This window comes from Muscardinus avellanarius, assembly GCF_963383645.1.
Source record: "Muscardinus avellanarius genome assembly, chromosome: 21".
Lineage (NCBI taxonomy): Eukaryota > Metazoa > Chordata > Mammalia > Rodentia > Gliridae > Muscardinus > Muscardinus avellanarius.
In genome coordinates this window covers 2,833,205-2,857,852 of record NC_137807.1, presented here as the reverse complement: position 1 = coordinate 2,857,852, position 24,648 = coordinate 2,833,205, and the positions used below count along the sequence as shown (strand labels likewise).

At 61.9% G+C, this 24,648-nt stretch overlaps 1 protein-coding gene across 3 annotated transcripts in view; it reads left to right on the top strand.

Annotated features, from left to right (window-relative positions):
- NCOR2 (nuclear receptor corepressor 2) overlaps positions 1 to 24,648 on the top strand; it is a gene marked incomplete at both ends in the record, with an annotated part of 118,931 nt that overhangs the window by 90,134 nt on the left and 4,149 nt on the right. For 2 of the 3 annotated variants that reach the window (XM_080717516.1, XM_080717515.1), the window contains 24 exons: positions 1,301 to 1,421; positions 2,072 to 2,249; positions 5,177 to 5,341; positions 6,471 to 6,610; positions 7,250 to 7,352; positions 7,527 to 7,631; positions 7,815 to 7,918; positions 9,619 to 9,769; positions 11,153 to 11,293; positions 11,578 to 11,664; positions 12,482 to 12,774; positions 13,305 to 13,659; positions 14,127 to 14,348; positions 15,914 to 16,162; positions 16,941 to 17,087; positions 17,176 to 17,289; positions 17,361 to 17,526; positions 19,016 to 19,434; positions 20,384 to 20,533; positions 20,624 to 20,745; positions 21,070 to 21,263; positions 22,571 to 22,717; positions 23,051 to 23,199; positions 23,482 to 23,535. In XM_080717516.1, coding sequence (XP_080573642.1) covers positions 1,301 to 1,421; positions 2,072 to 2,249; positions 5,177 to 5,341; positions 6,471 to 6,610; positions 7,250 to 7,352; positions 7,527 to 7,631; positions 7,815 to 7,918; positions 9,619 to 9,769; positions 11,153 to 11,293; positions 11,578 to 11,664; positions 12,482 to 12,774; positions 13,305 to 13,659; positions 14,127 to 14,348; positions 15,914 to 16,162; positions 16,941 to 17,087; positions 17,176 to 17,289; positions 17,361 to 17,526; positions 19,016 to 19,434; positions 20,384 to 20,533; positions 20,624 to 20,745; positions 21,070 to 21,263; positions 22,571 to 22,717; positions 23,051 to 23,199; positions 23,482 to 23,535 — 4,076 coding nt within the window. Of the gene's footprint in view, positions 1 to 1,300; positions 1,422 to 2,071; positions 2,254 to 5,176; positions 5,342 to 6,470; positions 6,611 to 7,249; positions 7,353 to 7,526; positions 7,632 to 7,814; positions 7,919 to 9,618; positions 9,770 to 11,152; positions 11,294 to 11,577; positions 11,665 to 12,481; positions 12,775 to 13,304; positions 13,660 to 14,126; positions 14,349 to 15,913; positions 16,163 to 16,940; positions 17,088 to 17,175; positions 17,290 to 17,360; positions 17,527 to 19,015; positions 19,435 to 20,383; positions 20,534 to 20,623; positions 20,746 to 21,069; positions 21,264 to 22,570; positions 22,718 to 23,050; positions 23,200 to 23,481; positions 23,536 to 24,648 lie in introns of all 3 variants that reach the window. The other variant, XM_080717514.1, reaches the window with a different exon arrangement.

Below are 24,648 nucleotides of genomic sequence, written 5' to 3'. Positions count from 1 at the left end.
GAGGCTGAGACAGGAGGATACGGGTTCGCAGACAGCCTCAGCTACTTAGCGAGGCCCTTTGCAACTCAGTGAGACCCTGTTTCAAAATAAAGAATAAAAAATAGGGCTGGGGGTATAGCTCGTGGATAGAATGCCCCTGGGTTCCATCCTCAGTATTGCAAAAAGAAAGAAAAATAAATAGAAGAGGAGGCGGCGGTGAGCCTGCGAGTGTGGCCGGGCAGGAGGGAGAGAGAACTGCCGCCTGGTGATAGCGTCTGCCTTTGGAGGGGTCAGAGTTCCTTGGCTTGAGGGCATGCGGGGCCGGGCATCTTCCCCTGCCCGCCTGCAGGCCGTGATTGCCCGGCTGTCTCCACTCTTCCTGCTTGGCCGAGCATGTGGCCGATGCAGGCAGGAGGCTGGTACCCGCAGAGCGGGTCCGTCCCATGCCCGTGGTCCTGCCACGGCTGAGTGGAGGGGGGCAGCCACAGGCCGGGCTCCATGTGCTGCTCCGGGCTGGGCCCCGGTGGTGGCGTGAAGAGTGGCCTGCTGGTCAGAAGGCGGGCTGTGGCTGGCCGCGCGTGTGTGGCACGCCAGCCTCCTAGCTGCCCGGTCATTGAACCCACAGGTCTCCTGCCCAGGGCACAGGGCGGGGCTTGCCTCGTACTTGCGGGTGACCCTCTGGCCAGAGGAAGCCTTTCCTTCCCTTAAAGGCCCGGAGCCATAGAGATGGTGGCAGGTACCATGCCCAGAGCCGGGGCAGCCGAAGCCACACCCTGGCCCGTACCCCACCACGCACCCTGTGCCCGTCTCCCAGTGCCAGTCGCAGCCCCAGGTTGGGGACTGTTGCCCAGGAGTGACTGATGGCCGCTGTACGCAGCCCTCCACAGCGAGCCTGCAGTGTCCTACCTAGGTGGTGTGAGGGGGGGATTCCGGCCCAGGGCGCGGCGCCTGTCCGCCCGCTGTAAACGGAGAGGATTCGGCTCCCTGCCCAAGGCCCTGCCTGGCACCTGAGCCGCTGGTGAATAATCTCCAGTAAATCTCTTAATCGCCCTCTGCCTTAATCTAGCCGAGGCTTGGGCTTTCCGGCAGCTCCGGAGGGCCCGCCCTGCCGGGCGCTGTCACACAGATGGGGCTTTGATCCCGGCCTGGCCTCTGGGCCTGGTCGCCTGGGTGGGAGGTGGTCTCGGCCCCCGTGGGACCTGCGTCAACCAGAGATGCGCTTCCCCTCAGGGGGCCCTCTGGATTGTCCCGCTTCCCCTCGCCAGCCCCTCCGGGGCTTGAGACCAGGGACGCGGAGGGTCTGACGCTTGTCTTCTCCTAGGCTGCAGTCCCCAAGGCCCAGCCTGCTCACCCCGACCGGCGACCCCAGGGCCAGCGCCTCGCCCCAGAAGCCGCTGGACCTTAAGCAGCTGAAGCAGCGGGCGGCTGCCATACCTCCTGTTGTGAGTGTCTGTCCTGCCTTCTGCCCGTCCTCCTGGTGCCTGAAAAAGAAATCCCTGCCGAGCTGAGGTGGCAGACCAGAGGAAACCCAGGGTGCTAGTGGGGCCCCAGGGAGTGGGAGGTGTGAGCCGCAGAGCCCGCGTGCGCGCACCCCAGCTCCCAGGAGCCAGCCGGGCCCCGACTATAACCGTGCGCCAGAGAAGGGTAGGCTCCCCGCTAGTTCTGGTCTCAGGCCCCCCGCGAGCTCGCGGCCTCCAAGCATTCTCCTGGCCAGGCCTCTCTCCAAGACACAGCCCGTCTTCCCAAGGGCAGCTGAAGCTCTTGCCAACCGGGTTAGGAGGTTGGTTAGGGCTTTGTGGGTGCCGGGCCCGGGCGCTCCCAGCTCCTCAAGGCCGGCTTGGTCCTGTTTCTCAGTGCCCATTTCTCTGAGGGCTTTAGGTTACAGAGACTGGGCCAGGCGGAGAGGGTGGTGGTGGGTTCCGGCTGCCGATCCAGCCCTGGGCAGCCAACACAGGCCCGTCTTGACCAGAATGTGTTGGCCCAGGTTCTTCCCTGCCCTGCTTGTGACCTTGAGTGACCTCGCTGTCCCTGCGCCCCTCGCTGGGCGACTCGCTCCAGACCCGCCACACACGGGCTCCTCCCTCTTCCCCAGCAGGTCTCCAAGGTCCACGAGCCTCCCCGGGAAGACGCGGCACCCCCCAAGCCGGCCGCCCCTGCCCCGCCGACCCCGCAGCACCTGCAGCCAGACATCGACGCCCCCCAGCAACCCAGCAGCAGCCCTCGGGTCAAGAGCAGGAGCCCCGCACCTCCCGTGGCCACCGAGAAGGAGGGTAAGTGTGCAGAGCCTGCGCGGGCCCGCACTAGGGCAGCTTGCCTGAATTCTAAGCATGAGGAGCAGGGGCAGGCGAGGACTGAGGCAGGCCCCGCCGTCCGGCTCTGTCTCCCTGGGCGGACACGCTGTTGCTGCTGCACGTGTAGATTTAGAAACTGACCCCAGAGCAGCTCTTGGGGCCCCAGCCAGGCTGGGCGGACAGGGCCCCCAAGGAGAGGCGCCCCACTCAATAAATAAAGCAGAGCTGTCCCTAAACAGGGACCCACCTACCGGGCACCCTGCTAGCTGCAGGACCCCAGGTTCTCCCCAAGGGCAGAGGGTGGGTGAGCACCCGGGCAAGCCTGGGCCCAAGCGTTCGCTGGGTAGCTGAGGTTGCGAGCAGTGTGCTAGGCACGGGGGATCCGGGTGGGGGGAGGATGTCCTACTCTGAGAGCGACTGGCCTTTTTTTTTTTTTTTTTTTTTAAGAAACAAGGGACTGCTAGCACAGTAGGGTGGTGTAAAAGTGGTTCAACCAGAGGGAGCGGGCCAAGCAGCCAGGCAGGTCCGGGGCGGGGTGCTCCAGGCAGCAGGCGTGGCATGTGCAAAGGCCCAGGGGTGAGTTAGGTGCTTGTGACGCTGCCGGGTGGTGTTTGTAGCTGGCAGGAGGGTAGGAGAGGGGGCCGGGGAAGGAAGCAGGGACCAGATGGTGCAGAAGCTGGTGTGTGTGTGGGGGGGGGCGCAGTGGAGAACAGGTTTTGTCTTAGTTGTAAGTGGTTGTGTGTTGGAGGAGGGGCAGGGATTCCCAGTCCTGTCTTGAGAACTTCTCTCCGGTGATAACCAAGGACAAGGGGCCGCAGGGTGCCGAGGGCAGAGGCACGGGGCCGCAGTGACGTCCCCCAGAGGGGCGCCGGGGAAGATGAATTGGGAGCATCTGGAAGATAAGCCGGCGGGCCTGGTGGTGCGTCTGGGGTGGGGTGAGGATAGAAGAGACTTGAGGAGCCAGGGCACCCCATGCCTCGTGGAAGCCACCCCAGGGTCGGGCCAGTCGCCCGTGTCACCGGCAGGCCGGACAGCTTGGCGGGCGATGGCTCTCGCACGGCCAGAGTCAGGTGGGGCAGCTGGCCCCCGGCCCATCGGCCTGGCTGGGCTCGGCTGTTTCCTGGACTTGTCCCCGCAGGGACCGGGTACCTGGCCCAGGCCTCCTCTGTGGTCTGGCCCTCAGCTCCACTCCCTCGGGGGCCTGTGTGAACTTGACGCCCAGCACTCACTCTCTCTCTTTCTCTCCGGTCTCTCAGGAAGCAGCCCCCGCCCCCAGCCCTGGCCCCCGGGTGGAGCTGCCTGGCCAGCCCGGCCCCTTGGGCTCCCCTGGGCCAGCTGCAGGAACAGGTTGTGTCTCCCAGCCCTCGCGACCCGCCCAGCCTGGCCCGGCCCCAAGTTTCCCTTTCAGCACCAAATCCTCCTTCGCCCCCGCCTCCCCCAGCTCTCTAAGGCTAAGCTGGAGAGGGGCCCCGGCGCACACCAGGCGGGTCGCTGGATGAGCAAACCAACCCTGGGGAGTTTGCCGCATTTTCTGGCCTGCGACAGGCCCTGTGGGGCCCCTGCTGGGGGCTGGTTGGAAGTGAGAATCCCCAGATACAAGTTATTCCTGCATCTGCCACCTCTCCGAGGCACAAGTCCAGGGGAAGCATCTTTTCCTGGCTTTTAGGAGACAGATGGGCTGTGTGCCTCTCTGCCCCCACGAGCCATGCCTAATTGACCTCAGCACCCTCCTTCCTCATCCTAATGGGCTTTCGAGTGGGCGCAGTCACGCAGAGATACCCAAGGGGTGCCCTGCCCGCCTGCCGGGCGTGGCCCAGGGTCTGGGGCCTCTGCCACTCCCACTTTGCTTGGATAGGTTTGCGGCAGGACAGATTTCCGCAAAGCGGGGAAGGCTGGCGGGCGGTTACTAAGACAGACCCACCCGAGTGCGTGACCTGGCTGTGAATCGAGGGTCCCAGGCTTGAGAACGGGGCTCTTCCCACGCACGGCCTTGGGGAATAAAGCCTCAGGCTGCAGCCCAGGCCCGCAGGCGCAGAGCTCTGAGGCCAATGGGAGCCGTGGGGGGCCGTTTCCTGACTATAAAGTGGAGGTTATCACGGTCCTTTCCTGGAGGGCGCGGCCTCGATCCGTGATGTAAAAAGCGTGGCCTTGGCGTCGGCAGTGCAGTCCCGGGGAGAGCGGATCACTGCGTTGCTTTTTGTGCCTTTTGGGTTCAAATTCCGACACAGCCACATCCTGGCTGGTAACCACAAAGATGTCCGCCGGCGGCTCTGGGCCCGCTTCCCCCTTGGTAAAACGAGTCTGGCCTCATTGAGGTCAGGCCGGGCTCAGCACGGTGCCTGGCATTTAGTCCAGGCCCAGCAAAGAGGCTGACGCTGTGATTGTGGCCGCCTGGGCTCGGGGCCACCGCCTGGCTCACACGCACAGTGCAGGCAGCCAGCCGCGGCCGGCTCCTCCGTCCTCTGCGGAGCCTAGATGGTGGAGGTGCTCGGCTCTGCCAGCCCGTTGCAACCAGTTGTCCCTGCTGGGGACAGTGAATGCCTGGACAGAGGTGACCTCTGGAGAAATGTACTCGGGCAGCTGGGTCACTACTTGCTGCCTCTGGTGTACGGGTTCACTTGCCGGCATAACTCGTGTGCTGTGGGATTAGCCAAGCCAGGGCTCCACTCTTGTGGTCTCGGAGGCAGCTGAGAGCCCCCAGCCCTGCATGAAAAATCGCAGGGACGGAGCAGCGTCCAGTGTGCAGCGTCAGGGCTGCGCCAGACATCACAGGCTCTGCTCCTGCCGGCCAGGACCCCCGCCCTGCCCAAGGCCAGGCCTGCAAAGGGCCCGCTTGGAGACATCGGTGGGGCAGCGGGGTCCCAGGGCTAGCCGGGCGTTGCTTGACCACGCACCTCGTACCCCAGCAGAGAAGCCCGCCTTCTTCCCGCCCTTCCCGAGCGAGGGCCAGAAGCTGCCCGCCGAGCTGTCTTGCTGGACGTCAGGCCTGCCCTTCTCCGTGCCCCCTCGCGAGGTGATCAAGGCCTCCCCGCACGCTCCGGACCCCTCTGCCTTCTCCTACGCACCACCTGGTGAGTCGCTGGCTCCACGCCTGGGCGCCTCGGCCGCCACTCTGCAGACACGGGGCACCGAGTGTTTACCTGCCCAGGGAGGTCCCGCGGGCCTACCGGGCTGCGCTAGAGGGTGGCCTGTTGAGCCAAGGGAAGGCAGTCGGTGCGATCGGGTGGTGTCTGAGCTGGTGGGGGGCTGGCTTAAAGCGGGAGATCTGATTTTTCTCAATGGCTTAGAGCCAGAGCATGGGCAGGCAAAGAGAGAGAAGCAAGGCACGGGGCGCCACAGCTCACAAATGCCGTGAAGCTGGGCTTGAGGGCCAGCCTGGGCACCTCAGGGATCCAGGTGGCCCCGCCGTGGCCCATACAGATGGCAGCCAAGACCGGCCTCAGCCGGCCTGGTCCTGAAGGATGAGTGGGCCCAGGGAGCCGGGAGAGGAGCAGAGAAAGGCATGCCAGGCCGGGGAATGGCGTGTGCAAAGGTCCAGAGGCATATTCAGAAGGGCAACACACGAGAGGCTAAGGCAGGTGACCGCGGCGGTAGCTCGGTGCCCAGGCAGCCGAGGGGCAGGTCAGCTGAGCTCAAACGCCAAGGCAGGGGCGGCACTGAAGGCTCACGGCGGGGAGGGTGTGGACTAACAGCCTTTTGTAAGGCTTGGACTGGGTGTGGTGGCGCACACCTCCCCAGTACTGGGGGTGGGGCGCTGAGACAGGAGGATCGTGGTTCACAGTCAGCCTCAGCTGCTTAGCGAGGCCCTTGCAACTTAATGAGAGCCTGTTTCAAAATAAAAAATAGGGCTGGGGGTGTAGCTCAGAGGTAGAATGCCCCAAGTTTCATCCCTTGTATAGTAAAAGAAAGAAAGAAAGAAAGAAAGAAAGAAAGAAAGAAAGAAAGAAAGAAAGAAAGAAAGAAAGAAAGGCAGACATAGAGGATCTCTTTGGGAGTAGATTACGGGAGTAATCTACTCCCAAAGAGTCGGGTGGCCAGGCTGGGGGGTCCAGGCCTGAGCCGTGGGGTCAGGGTGGGTAGAAAGAGGCTCCTGGGTAGCAGGGTCCCCACAGAGGGCTCGAGGCACGGTGCCCAGCGGAGTAGGGGTGGCAGGATGTGTCCAGGGTGTGCACCCCGCTGCATACAGCCCTGTGCCCGCAGGTCACCCGCTGCCCCTGGGCCTGCACGACGCCGCCCGGCCCGGCCTCCCCCGCCCTCCCACCATCTCCAACCCGCCGCCCCTCATCTCGTCAACCAAGCACCCTGGTGTCCTCGAGAGGCAAATGGGTGCTGTGTCCCAGGTGAGGAGGGGACCTGGAGATGCACCCGAGGGGGGCCCCTTCCCCGCCATGATGGGGGGCAGACTCTGGGGGTGCGCTGCCCCCAACACCGGGGACCTGGTCCTTGGAGGTCACACCAGGGCTGGGCTCTGGAACCAGACTGTGTGGCCTCAAAGCAAATGACGTCACCTTTCTGAGCCTCAGTTTCTCTGTTCAGTGGTAAAAGTGGAGGTACTAGTAGGGACGACATAATCCGGGCATGGCGCACACTTGTAACCCCAGCATTCGGGAGGCTGAGACCGGAGGATTGCAGTTTGCGGCCAGCCTCAGCTACTACTTAGTGAGGCCCACTGCAACTCAATGAGACCCTGTTTCAAAATAAAGAATAAAAAATAGGGCAGGGGGTGTATAGCTCGAGACCTGGGTTCCATCCCCAGACCTGCAGAAAAAATAAAAAATAAAAATAGGGCTGGGTGTGTAGCTCGGAGGTAGAATCCCCTTGGGTTCCAGCCCTAGTACTGAAAAAATAAGGGGGGGGGGTGTCCCTGCACCGGGTGGCATGTGTCCTTCAAACCTCATGGGTCCTAGGATGGAGGCCCGGGAGGTGCAGGTCAGAGGTGCCTGCCACTCAGACCCGACCCCCACCATCTCTCCCCACAGGGACTGTCTGTGCAGCTCCATGTCCCGTACTCTGAGCACGCCAAGGCCCCGGTGGGCCCCATCTCCATGGGGCTGCCTCTCGCCATGGACCCCAAGAAGCTGGGTAAGGAGCCTGCTCTCCCGCTGGGACAGCCCAGCTCGGCTTTGCTGCCTGTGCTGAGCAGGCAAGGGTGGGCATCTGGGCCAGGGAGGCTCTGGGCGGAGTGGGGAGCCAGCGGTCCTGGCCCTATAAGGGAAGGGCAGCCTGGGCATGGCTCACCCGCCTGCTGGTCTGCAGCGCCCTTCAGTGGGGTGAAGCAAGAGCAGTTGTCCCCACACGGCCAGGCCGGGCCCCCCGAGAGCCTCGGAGCACCCACGGCCCAGGAGACGTCTGTGCTGAGAGGTGAGGGCCTGGTCCCCTCTGCCCACACCCCCAGCAGTTAAGGCAGGAACGGTCCCTTCCAGACCCACTGAGAAGCATCACACCTCCCTAGCGGGTCCAGGACTCCCCTTCAGCCTTCGGGACACCGGGTGGGCCATGCCAGGGGGCTGAGATACTGACATTCCCTTGTGTTGTGTCTTATAGGGACAGCTCTGGGCTCCGTCACGGGGGGCAGCATCAGCAGAGGACCCCCCAGCTCGCGGGGACCCTCGGAGAGCCCCGGCACCTACCGCGGCTCCATTACCCACGTAGGTGCCTGGCGGGGTGGGAAGGATGGGGCGGGGCAGCCTCAGCGGCAGGCGACAGCCTAGGGTACACGTGCTTGTGGCCTCCCTGGAGTCAGGGTTGGGGTGCCAGGATACCCCCATTCTCATTGCCCCTCAGAGAACCAGTCACGGCAGAGCTATATAGACCTGTGTAGACAGGTCACTACCCAGCAGGTGATTTCAGAAGATCGGATGCTCTGAAGTCAGTAAGATACCTTGACTGGGGATGTCTGGCGCCCCAGGGAAGCCACTGAGGCAGGCCAGCTGGGGATGGGATGTGGCGGCCACAGTCAGAGGAAATCGGAGGTGCAAGCCACACAGAAAGCTCAGGGAACCGTGTTCTGGGCCCAGGGAGCCGCCTGAGCGAAGGCTGAAGGGCATGAGGTTCCCAAAATGTGCTGGAAAGAGGCCCCAGGTTTTGTCTGGCCCTAACTAACACACGTGCCAGAGGACAGGAGCCAGTGCACACCAGACACATGCTTACACACATCCTCACGTAACTTGAGGTGGCAGGGTGGTCTCCGGCAGTGCGGTGTAGACCTGAGTGGCCTTGAATCCCGGCCTAGAGGAAGTATTTCTTGTTTGCAAATCGGTTTTGAAATGCTGAGCATTCGAGGGCAGCTTCGTTGAGTGCAAATAGCAAGGGTCAGAACAAGAGCCCAGCTGAGGGCACTGGGCCCACTCAAGGGACTGGCCTTCCCAGGCTGTGCGTGGTGGCGCATGCTTGTCATCCCAGCATTCGGGAGGATGAGACTGGAGGACTGCGGTTCACAGACAGCCTCAGCTACTTAGGCGCTTCGCAACTCAGACCCTGTTTCAAAAAAAAAAAAAAAAATCGGCCAGGCGGGGTGGTACACCCTTGTAATCCCCGCGCTTGGGAGGCTGAGACAGGAGGATCGCGCAGGTTCAAAGCCAGTCTCCGCTACTTAGTGAGGCTCTCAGCAACTTAGTGAGACCCTGTTTCCAATAAAATAGAAAATAGGTCTGGAAGTTTATCCTGGGGGTAGAAAGCCTCTGGGTTCCACTCCCAGTACACACACACACACACACACACACACACACACACACACACACACACAATAGGGTTGGGGTTGTAGCTCGGAGGTAGAATACCCCTGGGTCCCATCCCCAGTATGAAAGAGAGAAAGAAAGAAAGAAAGAAAAGAAAGAAAGAAAGAAAGAAAGAAAGAAAGAAAGAAAGAAAGGAAGAAAGGAAGGTAGGTGCTAGGGGTATAGCTCCGAGGTAGAATGCCCTTGGATTCAATTTTCTAGTACTGCAAATAAAACTAATAATAATAGTAGTAATAAAATAAATCAGTAGTTCTCCCCTGGGGGAGATCTTGACCCCAGGGCCACCAGGTGACAGTACTGGGTGTTTCTGGCTGTCTTGGCCTAGGGAGGTGTGAATTAGCACCTAATGTGTCGAGGCCAAGATGCCACCGGTGCTGAGGCTGGGAGACTAAGTAGTAGGGTCAAGGTACCTGTCTTGAGGTTATTTCAAGGACTAAATGAGTCGAGAGAGTGTGGCCCTCCCTCGGCAAGGCCTCCCAAGGGTCCTGGTGTTGACCTGTTCTGCTGGGCGCTCCTCCCTGTTAGAGACGAGATGCGTGTGTGTGTATGGGTCCAGGCTGGGCCCCGGGGTCCTTGGCACAGGCCCTGTGCTCAGCCCCCCACCCCCACAGGGCACCCCGGCTGAGGTCCTGTACAAGGGTACCATCACCAGGATCATTGGCGAGGACAGCCCCAGCCGCCTGGAGCGGGCCCGTGAGGACGGCCTGCCCAAGGGCCACGTCATCTATGAGGGCAAGAAGGGCCACGTGCTGTCTTACGAGGGTGAGTCCTGGAGGCCTTGGGCCTGGCGTCCATGGGGCGCCAACTCCGTGTCTGGGCTGCGGACCTAGCAGGCCGAGAACGTGCCAGGTCCTCGTCCTCAGTTAGCTCCACAGGAGGACGAGTTGGGAGCCCCGTGTCGGCACCAAGTCAGAGGCCTGCCTGTGTGGCGAGGCCTGTCCACAGGCATCCATGTCTGACATTGGTCAATAAATAAGGGTCCCCAAAACCATGGCAGGGAGGGAGGCAGCCAGGCGCGGGAAGGGGCGCCCCTCCTATCACTCCCTGTGGCTGAGGGCGAGACAAAGAGCCCGGTCCCCACCTTGGGGGTGAAGAACAGGTGCAGCCGGGTGTGGTGGCGCACGCTTGCAATCCCAGCACTTGGAAGGCTAAGACAGGAGGGTCGCAGTTTGTGGACAGCCTCAGCTACTTAGGCCCTTTGTGACTCAGTGAGACCTTGTTTCCAAATAGAATAAAAAACCAAAATAAGGCTGGGGGTGTAGCTCAGAGGTAGAATGCCCCTGGGTTCCATCCCCAGTATCACAGAAAGAGAGAGGGAGGGAGAGGGAGGGAGAGGGAGAGAGGGAGGGGGAGAGAGGGAGGGGGAGAGAACAAGAACAGGTTTACGAACACCAGGGGTCCTTCTGTGTGGCTCCTTCCTGGGCTCCCGAGAGACAGGATCACAAGTGGGCGCCACCATGCCTGGCCTCCTCTCCATCCTCATCAGGGATTTCCCACGGCTGAATCAGCAGCAGCTAATAGGGACAATGTTAGGGCAGAAAATGGTCTCCCCAGCTTACAAGTCTGGGGCCCTTCACACCTGGAGGTCACAGAGATTGAGCACTGAGCCTCTTGGACCCCGAGGGCTGGGCTGCAGCTTCTAGGGCCTTGTCTCCGGTGCTCCTGGACCCTGGCATGTGCGAGGAGAGCCCGGCTAGAGCCACCCCCGGCCTGGGGCAGCCAGGGCTTTCTGCTGGGACCTCGGCCTGGGTGGAGGGGCGCCAGCGCCTCTGGGGCATGAGGCTGCCTCTCTGTGGAAACCTCCCTGCCACCCAGCCCCACGCAGGCTCATCACAGTGTGCACACCCATCTGTGCACAGACGTCAACACAGGCCAGCTTCCAGGTGTGGCTGGCCACACGCTCACACGCAAAGTCGAATACCGCCCAGCAACCCCCTTAGGTGTCTGCCTGTGTTCCCTGCAGCAGCCAGGCCACGTGTGAGCGTGTCCTCTCGCACACCCAGACCTGTGAGCTTTGAACTCGCACTCCGCCAGCGTGTCTCTGTTCACTCCGGCATGTGGCTTGTGTCCCGTCCCGTGAGGGGCGCAGACAGCCAGCTCGTATGGGGCCCACCTGACCCCTCCTCTGCACCCCGTCCGGTCCAGGTGGCATGTCCGTGGCCCAGTGCTCCAAAGAGGACGGCAGGAGCAGCTCGGGTCCTCCGCACGAGGCGGCCGCCCCCAAGCGCACCTACGACATGATGGAGGGACGGGTGGGCAGAGCCATCTCTTCCGCGAGCATCGAGGGTGGGTGTCGGCCCGCGGCCCCCCAGGGACACGAGGTGCAGGGGCCCAGCGGCCGGGTGGTAGCAGCAGAGGGAGAAGCCTCCTCCCGGCACCCCCAGGAGGGTGGGAGGAGTGGCAGGCCCTGACCCCAGTGGGGAAACTGAGGCTTGGCTAGAGGCAGCGCAGGGCCCAGGGGTGAGCACTTGCTTGCTGTGTCCAGTGTCACCACCAGTGCCCTGGGGGCTGCTGTCCTTGCCTGGGCCCCTGTGGACCCCCATAGTGACACCGCCACCCCCGTCTCACAGGCCTCATGGGCCGCGCCATCCCGCCTGAGCGGCACAGCCCCCACCATCTCAAGGAGCAGCACCACATCCGTGGCTCCATCACCCAAGGTACCGGCCCCGCACCCCATGTGCCCTCGAGCTGGTGGGGGGCAGGCGCTCCACAGATGGGCACACGAGGACCCCCGGCCCTCACATGCAACCTGTGCCTGCACGGACACAAGCACAGAGCAAGGGAATCTAAAAACAGAAAGCGGCAGCTTTGCAGGTGCCGTTGATGGCTCAGCGTTGGCTGCCCTGTGGCTGGTTCGTGACCGGGCAGTTCAGTGCTATTTCACTTTTCTCTCTTTTTCTCTCTCTCTCTCTTTTTTTTTTTTTTTTTTTTTTTTTTTGATGGTACTGGGGATTTGGGGATTGAACCCTGGGGCATTTTACCCCCGGCCCTATTTTAGGTTGTTTGGGGTTTTTTTTGTGTGTGTGTGTGGTACTTGGGATGGAACTCAGGGGATTTCTACCTCCGGGCTATCCTCCCAGACCTATTTTCTATTTTATTTGGAAACAGGGTCTCACTAACTTGCCGAGAGCCTCACTAAGTAGCTGAGGCTGGCTTTGAACCTGTGCGATCCTCCTGTCTCAGCCTCCCAGGCACGGGGATTCCAAGTGTGGGCCACTGCGCCCGGCTGTCTGTTGTCTTTTCTTTCTCTTTCCTTCTTTTTCTTCGTGTGGCGCCGGGCAAGCACTCTGACCCTGAGCGGCACCCTGCCTGTTAGCCTCCCGATGGCACAGAACTTAGGTGGCTCTGTTTATATTCTCACCTTAGAAGAAGAGACGAGGGCAGGTGCCCGGCCACGAGAGGGGAAGGAGCTGGCTCCAGAACCCCTGGGGTGGGGGGCCCTGCTCCTGCTGAGGTCTGCACCGCCCGCCACAGGGATCCCGCGCTCCTACGTGGAGGCCCAAGAGGATTACCTGCAGCGAGAGCCCAAGCTCCTGAAGCGCGAGGGCACGCCCCCGCCCCCGCCCCCGCGGGACCTGGCTGAGGCCTACAAGAGCCGGCCCCTCGAGACCCTGGGCCCCCTCAAGCTGAAGCCAGGCCACGAGGGCCTTGTGGCCACGGTGAAGGAGGCAGGCCGTTCCATCCATGAGATTCCCCGGGAGGAGCTGCGGCGCACGCCCGAGCTGCCCCTGGCGCCCCGGCCGCTCAAGGAAGGCTCCATCACGCAGGTACAGACCCGGCTGGGCCGGACCAGGGTATGGGGTTCGCAGTGGTCCCCACTGGCTCCCTGTCCCCGGGCCAGGAGATGTCACGGGTCCTGGGGATGGAACCCAGGGTTATTGTACCACTGAGCTACAGCCCACCCCTTTTCATTTATTTAGTTTTTGGTTGGAAACTGGGTTTCACTACTTGGTGAGGCTGGCCTCGAACCTGTGATCCTCCTGCCTCATTCTCCAATGTACTGAGATGACAGGCGTGCGCCACTGCCTTTTGATAGAAGAGAAACTGAGGGGCCGGGCGTGGTGGGCACGCTTGTCATCCCCGCGCTTGGGAGGCGGAGACAGGAGGATCGCGCAGGTTCGAAGCCAGCCGCGCTGGCATAAGAGACCCTATTTCAAAAATATAAAATAGGTCTGAGAGTGTAGCCCGGAAGTAGAAGGGCTTCCAGGAACCCCAGTACCACAAAAAAAAAAAAAAAGAAACTGCAGCTCAGAACTCTGGGCTTGTGCTAGATGGAGTGTGTGCCCTCTCGCCCCAGGGCACCCCGCTCAAGTACGATACCAGCACGGCCTCCTCCACTTCCAAGAAACACGACGTGCGTTCCATCATCGGCAGCCCGGGCCGCACCTTCCCAGCCGTGCACCCACTGGACGTGATCGCGGACACTCGGGCGCTGGAGCGGGCCTGCTACGAGGAGAGCCTGAAGGGCCGGCCCGGGGCCGCCGCCAGCTCGGGGGGCTCCATCACGCGCGGGGCGCCTGTCATCGTGCCCGAGGTGGGCAAGCCGCGGCAGAGCCCCCTGACCTACGAGGACCATGGGGCGCCCTTCACCAGCCACCTTCCGCGCGGCTCCCCTGTGACCACGCGGGAGCCCACGCCGCGGCTGCAGGAAGGTAAGGGGGGACTGGGCCCCGGCTGGGACCGGGCGTCCCTGGGGCTACCTACTCTGATCTTTTTTTCCACAGCACTAGGGGGATGGAACCCAGGGCCATTCAACCCCAGACCTATTTTTTATTCTTTATTTAGAAACAGGGTCTCACTGAGTTGCAAAGAGCCTCACTAAGTAGCTGAGGCTGGCCTCAAACCGTGATCCTCCTGTCTCGGCCTCCTAAATGCTGGGATGACAAGCGTGCGCCACCACGCCCGGCTCCATGGATTATTCTTTAAGGGGAATTAATATCAAAACCAAATGAGTAAACAAAAGAAATTTGAAACGGGAGAAGGAGCTGAGTGCGTGAAGGGCCCGGTCCCCCCATCTCAGGGACGGCCGCCCGCCATGACACGGTCCCCGGCGGCCCTGTGCCAGGCCTGGGAGGGCTGGCGCACAGAGGGCTGAGGCCACCGTGACCTGTCCCCGCAGGCAGCCTGTCATCCAGCAAGACGTCCCAGGACCGGAAGCTGACCTCGACGCCGCGTGAGATCGCCAAGTCCCCGCACAGTGCCGTGCCTGAGCACCACCCTCACCCCATCTCCCCGTACGAGCACCTACTCCGGGGCGTCAGCGGCGTGGACTTGTACCGCGGCCACATCCCCCTGGCCTTCGACCCCACCTCCATACCCCGCGGGATCCCTCTCGATGCAGGTGACTGCAGGGGCCCCCATACCGCAGCCTCAGGGCGTGGGACCCATCAGTGTAAGCAGGGGGGACCCCTCAGAAGTCAACAACTAGGGTCCCCTGGAGGGTCGGTGAGGCCCAGAGAGCTCTCAACACCAGCAGGACTGGAGAGCTTCCAGCCCGCTTCGGCGGGGTGTGCTGACCTCAACCTAAGTTCAGCTAATCATCGCCTTTAAAATTGCAAACGCAGCCAGACTCGGCGGCGCACGACTGTGATCCCAGTACTTGGGGGCTGAGACAGGAGGATTGCAGGTTCACGGCCAGTCTCAGCAAGCTGGCAAGACTTTGTTTTTAAGCAAAGAATAAAATCGCCGGGCGTGGTGGCGCACGCTTGTAAATCCCAGCATTCGGGAGGTGGAGACAGGAGGGTCATGGTTCATGGCCAGCCTCAGCTACTCAGTGAGGCCCTTTACAACTCACTGAGACCCTGTTTCAAAATAAGGAATATAAAATAGGGCAGGGGTATAGCATGGAGGTAGAATGTCCCTGGGTTTTATCCCCAGTACTGCAAGGAGGAAGGAAGGAAGGAAGGAAGGAAGGAAGGAAGGAAGGAAGGAAGGTTGGTTGGTTGGAAAGGATAGATAAAATAGAGCTGGGGTAAATTAGGAGATAGAATGCTCCTGGGTTCAATCCTCAGTACCACAAAATAAAAATAAAAGAAAAACAAAACTGCAAATGCAGCCAGGCATGTTGGAGCACGACTTGTCATCCCAGGGCCTGAGAGGCTGCAGCAGGACCCCCCGCCCCCCGTAGGTTCTGTGGCAGGACCCCCCATAGGTTCGCGGCCAGCCTCGGCAACCTAGCCAGACTGCCAGCAAGGCAACGAGGCCGTTGCTAACAGCGAGCCCCTCAGCAGCCTAGAGAGACCCTGTTTCAAAACAGAAAATAAAAAGGACTGGGGGTGGAACTCAGAGGTAAAGTGCCCTTGGTTTCAATCCCCAGGACCAAGGGGGAGAAAATTATCGCAAATGCATTAAACAAGGGCCCAGGGTTAAGACCGACTGACCACAGACACAGTCCGAAAGGCCGTCCGAGGCTGCGTCCCCACAGTGTGTTAGTAGTTGTTTTTTGTTTTGTTTTGTTTTGTTTTGTTTTGTTTGCAGTGTTGGGGATGGAACCCAGGGGCATTCTACCTCCGAGCTCCACCCTCAGCCCTATTTTTTATTCTTTGTTTTGAAACAGGGTCTCACTGAGTTTGCAGAGGGCCTCGCTAAGTAGCTGAGGCTGGCCACGAACCCTCGGTCCTCCTGTCTCAGCCTCCCAAGTGCTGGGGTGCCAAGCGTGCGCCGCGCCCGGCCCGCTGGTTGGCATTTGGTGCCCTGTAGTGGAGAGCTGCATCGTATGTGCATCGTAGCAGGGGTTCTCTGTGTGTGGGGGCAAGTGCTTGCCCGCTTGTAGGCCTGTGGTTCTGTTTTGCGGGGAGTGTTTGGGGGAGCCCCGAGTGTGTGTGGCAGGGCCGTGGGTAGGGCATATGAGGCTTGGGTGCGCGGTCCCGGCCGGGCCGCTGCCTGACCCCAGCTCTTCCCCCGCAGCCGCAGCCTACTACCTGCCCCGGCATCTGGCCCCCAACCCCACGTACCCGCACCTGTACCCGCCCTACCTCATCCGCGGCTACCCCGACACGGCGGCCCTGGAGAACCGCCAGACTATCATCAATGACTACATCACCTCCCAGCAGATGCACCACAACGCCGCTACCGCCATGGCCCAGCGAGAGATGCTGCGGGGCCTCTCGCCCCGGGAGTCCTCGCTGGCCCTCAACTACGCTGCCGGCCCGCGAGGTGGGCAGGCTGTCTGTCTGTCTGTCTCTCTCTCTCTCTCTCTCTCTCCCCATCGGTTGGGCCTACCTCCTGGTTCCCCAGGCTAGCTCCAGGGCGCAGAGGTGCGGGTGTGACGGCGCACACCTGGAATCCCGGTGCTTGGGAGGCTGAGGCAGGAGGATTGCAGGTTGGAGTCAGCAGCTTAGCCCGGCCCTTTTCAAACTAAAAGAATAAATAGGGCCGGGAACCAGGCGTGGTGGCGCATGCTCATAATCTCAGTGCTTGGGAGGCCCTCCACAATGTAGTGAGACCCTGTTTAAAAATAAAGAATGAAAATAGGGCTGGGGGAGCAGCTCGGAGGTAGAATGCCCCTGGGTTCCATCCCCAGTACCAAAAAATATATATAAGTGCAGAGATGATGGTGTCTCCACGACGTGGGCCTCCTGTGATCGTCCACAGGGCTCCTGCCTCCTGGCCACACATCCCGTGGGGTGCCGCGGTACGCACGTGTATACGTGTTCTCCGATGATACACCCGTGTACACGTGTTTTTCACGGCATCTTTGGGAATCCCAAGGGAGGTGGGGACGCCCGTGGCTTGTGTGTCTGGGCCTTGGCTTTAAACCTTCCGTAGTCTCATCTGTACGTGAAGGCCCAGAGCACCCCTGGACCCAGTCCTAGCAAGCGTGGGGGCCCGGGGGTGCAGGACCTGATGTCCTCTGCGAAAGAGCGGAGGGAGCCCAGGGCTGCGGGGCTCCGGCGGCCTCTCCCCTGAGGCCGCAGCTCCCTGCTCTCCTCAGGCATCATTGACCTGTCCCAAGTACCCCACCTGCCCGTGCTGGTGCCCCCGACGCCGGGCACCCCTGCCGCCATGGACCGCCTGGCCTACCTGCCCACCGCGCCCCCACCCTTCACCAGCCGGCACAGCAGCTCCCCGCTCTCCCCAGGTACCCCACCCCCGCGGGCACTGGGGGTGGCGGGTCGCTCTGGTCCCTGGCCCCCAGCTGAGCCCCCGCTGGCCTTTGGGGTTCCCAGGAGGTCCCACCCACCTGACGAAGCCCACCGCCACGTCCTCGTCGGAGCGGGAGCGGGAGAAGTCCATCCTGGCGTCCACCACCACGGTGGAGCACGCGCCCATCTGGAGACCCGGTAGGCCGCAGCCCTGGCCCCAGCCCCGGCCCGGCGGTGCCCGCGCCCTCTGACCCGAGGCCTGTCGCCAGGTACGGAGCAGAGCAGCGGCAGCCGGCCCGCCTCCCACGCGCACCAGCACGCGCCCGTGTCTCCCCGGACCCAGGACGCCCTCCAGCAGAGGCCCAGCGTGCTGCACAACACGGGCATGAAAGGCGGCAGCGCCCCCGCGGAGCCCAGCACGCCCACGGTCCTGAGGTGGGCCAGGTTGGCACCAGGAGGGCGCGGTGGGTGGGCACCAAGAGGGCTGGGGGGAGGGGAGGGGCATGTAGTGGGCTGGGGGGAGGGGTGGGAGGAGGGGGGATGGGGGAGGGAGGTCGGGATGGACCAGTGGGAAGATGGATGAATAGGTGTAGGATGGATGGACAGACGGATGGGAAGGTGGTGGATGGATGTGTGTGGACGAATGGACAAGAAGATGGATGGATGGATGGATGGATGGGTAGTGAATGGATATGTTGATGGATGGACTGACGGATGGGTAGATAGTGGGCGGACGATGTGTGGATGGATGGACAGGAAGATGGGTGGATGGTTGGACAGATGGGTGGGTAGATGGATTGGTAGGATGTGTGATGGTTGGATGGGTGGGTAGGTGGATCGGGAGGTAGTGGGTGGGTAGATAGATCGGTGGACAGATGGACAGGGAGAGGGACAGGTAGGTAGATGGACAGATGGCTAAGTGGATAAACAAGTTGATGGATGGACAGGTGGACGGGTAGGAGAACCGGTGGATGGACGAACAGTTACCAAGTGTTCTATGAATGAGTTTGTGCTGGATGGTGAGGGCAGGTAGACGGCAAGGCCCGGGTGGGCGGGGGCAGTGGAGGGTGGGTGGCAGGGCGGTCTGGCTACATAGGGAGCCAGGTGGACGGAGGAGGCTTGGGTGGGTGGGTGGCGGGGGTGGGAGGATGGGTTAGGGGCAAGGGCGGGTGGGCACATGGGGTGGGGGGGTGAGGAGATTGGCGGCTGACATGTCAGGCCGGGCACACAAGTTTGTTCCAGGCGGGATGTGGGGCTTGTTGGGAAGGCTGTGGGCGCTAGGCTAGGCGCTGTGGAGGGCAGGGAGCCGGGTCTCCCGGGCCTGCCCTGCGGGGTCTGCTCTCACGTGTCACCCGAGGCCCTGGCACTCCCTATTTTTGGGGATTAAACCCAAGGGTATTATATCTGAGCTACACCCCCAGCCTTATTTTATTTATATTTGGAAACAGGGTCTCCCTGGGTTGATGAGAGTCTCACTGCTTGCCGAGGCTGCCCTCAAACCTGCGATCCTCCTGTCTCAGCTTCCCAAGTACTGGGATTACAGGCGTGCGCCACCACGCCTGGCTTCCAGTCGGGTTCTGGTTTATCTGTTACTGTGTTTAGAGTCTGTCTTCTTGATGAAAGTATAGCACTCAGGGCTTTACCTGGTTCACGGCTTATTCCTAGCTGAAGAATGAGCGCTCCGTACCTACCTCATAGGTCTTCAATTAAAAGAAAAAAACCTTGGCATGACTTAATGAGTGCCGGGCAGGGGAGACCGCGGGGCGGTGGACAGATGCATGGACGGAGGCGTAGGCATCACCAGGCTGTGCGGTCAGGGGGCGGCCAGTTCTGGGAGCCGCAGGGATGGAGTCCAAGGTATAGGGACTCATCGGGGGTATAGGAGTGTGGGAGCAGCTGCCTGACCCCTCCTCTCATCCTCCAGATCCACCACCACCTCCTCGCCCGTCCGCCCGGCTGCCACGTTCCCGCCCGCCACCCACTGCCCGCTGGGCAGCGCCCTGGACGGGGTCTACCCTCCCATCATGGAGCCTGTCCTGCTGCCCAAGGATGGCCCTCGGGCCCCGGCCCGGCCCGAGCGGCCCCGTGCAGACACCGGCCACGCCTTCCTCGCCAAGCCCCCCGCCCGGGAGCCCGCCTCCTCCCCCAGCAAGAGCTCCGAGCCCCGGCCCCTCGCGCCCCCCAGCTCCATCCACGCGGCCATCGCCCGCACCCCAGCGAAGAGCCTCGCACCCCACGCCAGCCCGGACCCGCCGGTGCCGTCCGCCTCGGCCTCGGAGCCGCACCGGGAAAAGATTCCAAGTAAAACCTTTTCCATCCAGGAACTGGAGCTCCGCTCTCTGGGTAAGACCACCCTGTCAGCGGCCACCTTCATAGACGCGATAATCATGCGTCAAATTACTCACGCTAAAGGGCCGCGAGAAGGAGGTTCGCTGGCCACCGACTCCCCTCGCGATGGTAAGACTTCCGGCCCTCCGCCCGCCCCGTCTGTGGCCCAGAGAGAGTTCCAGATCGCTGCTTTTTTTTTTTTAATTCTCCCCCCACCCACCCATTTTTTTCCATTGGTTCTGGTATTTTCCTTTTCCCCCCGCCCTGGTCTGTGCACGTGCCTCTGCCTCCCGAGTCAGCCGCCGCCTCCCCTCCAGCCCGGAAGGCCTTATCATTTGCATACCGTCTTGCCATAATTTTTTTGTTATTTTTTTGGACTTTCGCTTTTTTTCCTTTTTTCTTTCTTTAATGAATGGATCTGTGATTTGGACTCCGGCCTCACCTCCCATCTCCCCACTCCACGCCTGGGTTTGGGGAGCGGGGGAGGGCGCCGGGCTGGGGCGGGGGGAGGGGGTCTTTGCCTGCTTCTGTGTGTGGACCCCGTTTGATTTGGAGGGAGATGGGATGGGGAGGGGGTGCCCGTGCCATGCAGGAGGAGCCGTGTACCCCACAAAGAAGGAGAAGCCCCGTGAACGGGCTCCCAACTTCTCTGGAACTGGGGTCCGGGGGCTGGGGTCAGAGTCAGGGTCGCCCTCCACCCCGTGCTCCGCCTTGCCCCCCCCCACCATTTTACTCCCCTTTGCCCCCCATCCTCACCGCCCGGCTGCCTCTTCCCTCGGCCGGTGTCGCTCCTGTCCTTGTGACCCCCCCTCTCTGCAGACCTCCCCCAACTGTCCTTAGGGGCTCTAGCCCTGCCTCAGCTCAGCTCCCCCCGCACCCCTGGGGGAACCCGGCCAGCGCAGGAGGGGCCCCACAGACGCCGAGCCGGCGCCCCGCGCACCCTGAGCCAGCCCCCCTGTTGCAGGTTACCACGCGGGCGGCTACAGCCCCGACGGGGTGGAGCCCGTGAGCCCCGTGAGCTCGCCCAGCCTGGCCCACGACAAGGGGCTCCCCAGGCACCTGGAGGAGCTGGACAGGAGCCACCTGGAGGCGGAGTTTCAGCATAAGCAGCCAGGTGCGTGCCCCCCCCCCCCCGCGCGCGCACAGGTGGGGAAACTGAGGCACGCCCGCATGCGCTGACCGGCTCTCCGCTTTGCCCCCACAGGAACCGTGAAGCTCAGTAGCGAGGCCGCCCACCTCCCGCACCTGCGGCCGCTGCCCGAGAGCCAGGCTGCCCCGGGGGTCAAAGGTCACCAGCGGGTGGTCACCCTGGCCCAGCACATCAGTGTAACTACCCATCCTCCGCCCTTCACGCCTGGGGCGGGGACCGGGGAAGGGAGCCCCTCGGTTAGCCGCCACCTCATCCAACTGAGGGGGCCCTGGGGGTGCGGGGCCGTGACCCACATCCTCTAAATGGTCACGCGTTCTGAAAGTCTTTTTACGCACGCTAGACGGTCACATCCAGTCCGTGTGAGGACTGTCAGTTTGAGACCTCTGACCCAGCCCCTGACCCCATGGCCACTCGGGTACTGGGGCCCAGAATCCCAACCCCCAAAAAGGTCCTTGGAGCCTTGGCCAGGCAGCCTGCTGACAGCCCACCCCCGCCCGCAGGAGGTTATCACGCAGGACTACACCCGCCACCACCCGCAGCAGCTCGGCGCGCCCCTGCCCGCACCCCTCTATTCCTTCCCCGGCGCCAGCTGCCCCGTCCTGGACCTCCGCCGCCCACCCAGCGACCTCTACCTCCCTCCCCCGGACCACGGCGCCCCGGCCCGCAGCTCCCCGCACAGCGAGGGGGGCAGGAGGTGAGCCCAGGCCAGGACGGAGCCGGTGGCGGGCAAGGTCAGCCAGGTGCTGGCGGCCAGGGGGGAAACAGGCCCGGAGCTGGCGCCTCCAGGACGGTGTGGGCTCCTGATGGAGGTGTGTCCAGCCGCCGGTCTGAGACTGGGATCTGCCCCACCCGGGACCCCAGGAGGTGTGGGCGGGCACATGTGTGTGTGCACGCTCCTGTGGTCCCACCCCGTCAGCCTTGAGCTCTCGGGTGGCCTAGGGGTCCTGTGCCATTGAGGCAGAGGTGGGAGAGAGCAGGGTGTCTATCTTTGGGGAACAACCAGGGACCAGGCAGGACTTAGGGACAGAGATCAGAGTATGATGGCCCATGGGCCCGTCCAGCCCAGGGGCCCAGGGGTGCTTGGATTGTTCGGGAGTTAAATAAGGGTGGCTTTAGGGGTGTGTGTGTGTGTCTGAGCCACATCCCAGCCCTGGTATTACTTATTTTCTTTCTTTCTTTATTTTTCTGTGTGTATGGTACTGGGGATGGAACCCAGGGGCCTTCCACCTCCGGGCTATACCCCCTAGACCAAATTTTTTATATTATATTTGGAAACAGGGTCTCACTAAGCTGCTGAGGGCTGGCTTCAAACCTGCACGATCCTCCTGTCTCAGCCTCCCAAGCGCTGGGATTATAAACGTGCGCCACCATATCTGGCTACTTTTTTTTTTTTTTCTTTTTGTATTAAGGATCGAACTCAAGGGAATTCTACCTCCGAGCTATACTTCCAGAGCTATTTTATTTTTCATATTTTGAAACAGGGTCTCGCTGAGTTGCTGAGGGTCTTGCTAAGATGCTGAGGCTGGCCTCAAACCTGAGATCCTCCTGTCTCAGCCTCCCGAGTACTGGGATACTAGGATTATAGGCATGCACCCCCATGCCTGGCTAAAAATCTTTTTTTTCTTTTTTTGCGGTACTGGGGATGGAACCCAGGGGCATTCTACCTTCGAGCTACGCCCCAGCCCTAGTTTTTATTCTTTATTCTGAAACAGGGTCTCACTGAGTTGCAGAGGGCCTAAGTAGTAGCTGAGGCTGGCCGGGAATTGCGATCTTCCGGTCTCAGCCTCGCAGGTCCTGGGGTTACAAGCATGTGCTGTCATGCCCGGCTCTAAGAAAATTTTTAAATAAAATACAAGGTTATGAAAGAAAGGACCCCGGCAGCTGAGACCCTCTCCCGCCGGCCGTTCACGGGGAGCACGCTGGGCCCTGGTGTGGGGAGCCCCTGGGGGCTGTGCCCTCTGTGGGGAGAGCTCTGTGACAGCCGGCCCCTCTCTCCACCAGGTCTCCAGAGCCAAGCAAGACGTCAGTGCTGGGCAGTGAGGACGGCATCGAACCCGTGTCCCCGCCAGAGGGCCTGGCAGAGCCGGGCCACACCCGGGGCACCGTGTACCCGCTGCTGTATCGGGATGGGGACCAGGCAGAGCCTAGGTACCCCACCCCAGCCCGCGATCCCGCTCCTCGCCAGCCCCGGCCTCGGCATCCCACCGAGCGGCGTGGTGGCGGGCAGGGCGACTCGGCCCCGCTGAGCCAATCGCACAAACCCGGGGGCTTGTGAGATTCGGGGCCCTTTCCAGAGAGCCGCGGCAGGTTCTCGGGGGCCGCCCTTCCCGCAGCAGGGACTCCTTGAGTGCAGACGCGGGAGGGGAGAGGGCTGGTCCTTAATTCCTGAGGCCACGCAGGAGCTCCGCAGCAAGCTCCGCGTCAGCAGAGCCGTGTCCGCGCGGCGCCAGACAGGCTGACCTGGCTTTTTGGTCCCCGCAGCAGGATGGGGTCCAAGTCTCCGGGCAACACCACCCAGCCGCCGGCCTTCTTCAGCAAGCTGACGGAGAGCAACTCCGCTATGGTCAAATCCAAGAAGCAAGAGATATATAAGAAGCTCAATACCCATAACCGGAACGAGCCGGAATACAGTAAGGGGAGCCCATGGCCCTCGTGGCCCGCCCCGGGGGGGCTGGGGGCTGGCCTGGCCTCAGAACCCCAGAGGGCGCTTTCCAAAGCTCAGGGGCCAGATCCGGAACGTGCGCCAAGTCGTCACCGGCCCAAGCTAGCGACTCTAGATTTTGCCCATTGAGTGCGGCCCAGGAGCCAGCACCCTCAGCCCCTGACACAGAGCACACAGGCCGGGATCGGGGGTGGCTGGGCGAGCTCCCGGACCCAAGCGCCACGGGCCCCACCAACCCTGTCATCCCCAGATGCCGGGCAGCCTGGGACGGAGATCTTCAATATGCCAGCCATCACCGGAGCAGGTAACCGGGCCAGCCGCCCCGCCCACAGGGCAGCCTCGCGGGAGGAGCCCCAGCCGCCCCGCAGGCAGAAAGTGTCTGGGGTTCAGGTGCCCACGTCTAGGATGTCCACGCGCTACGTGGAGACAGCTCGCTGGCTTGAGGGGCCTCTAGGCTGGAGACCGGAGTGTCTGGGCCCACGGGGGCCGCGGGGTGCGGAGCGTCTGGCCTTTGCAGGCACATTTTGCAGAACCTTCTTTATACTTAGGAATTCTAGTCAGGTGCCTGTCATCCCCGTCCTTGGGAGGCTGAGACAGGAGAATCACAGATTCGAAGTCAGCCTCAGCAAAGAGTGAGCCCCGCATCAACCCGGGGAGACCCCGTTTCCAAATGAGAAATAAAATTGGGCCGGAAGATGGAGCTCAAACGCAGAGCGCCTCTGGGTTTCATCCCCAGGGCCACGAAAGAAATAGGCTTCCAAGTTCCAGCCGGGGAGCTGGGGGGCGGCTTATTACGTCAGGAGATAGTGTAAAACTGGGGTGCAGTTTGAGCTACAGGTTAAGACTTCTACGATATTTTGGACGTAGGAGGTGCTGGGGGTGGGGCAGGCCCACGAGGTCAGGTCGGGGCGCCGTCTGGTATGTCTGCCGCCCCTGGGAGAGGAACTGGGGGGAGGATCTGGAGAAGTGCCTCCCAGTCACTGGGGTGACGCCTTACGGGCTGGCCAAGGCGCCGAGGTGTTAGCGGGATCTGTGCTCGGTGTCTGTGAGCGTCACTCTTGGGTCCTTCGGAGGGGGCAGGGAGGTCCGGGGACCTTCCTAGTGGACACTCCGACATTCAGGGGCCTTGAGCCCTTCGGCAAGCCAAGGCCGCTTTTTAGATATTACCAGGGGATATCGGGTCCTTCAAAGAGGGTCGCACCTGGGGCACATCCTCTACCCCAACTAGGGTGTCACAGGCTGGAACAGGCAGGCATGATTTGGTCAGAGCAACAAGATGGTTAGAAATGAGTGTTTCTGGAATGTTTTAAATCCTGACACGGCTGCTGGTCGCCCAGGTGAATGTGTATGTAAAAGTTAACAGGCCTGGTGGCGCCCGTCTGTCATCCCAGTACTCGGGAGGCTAAGACGGGAGGAT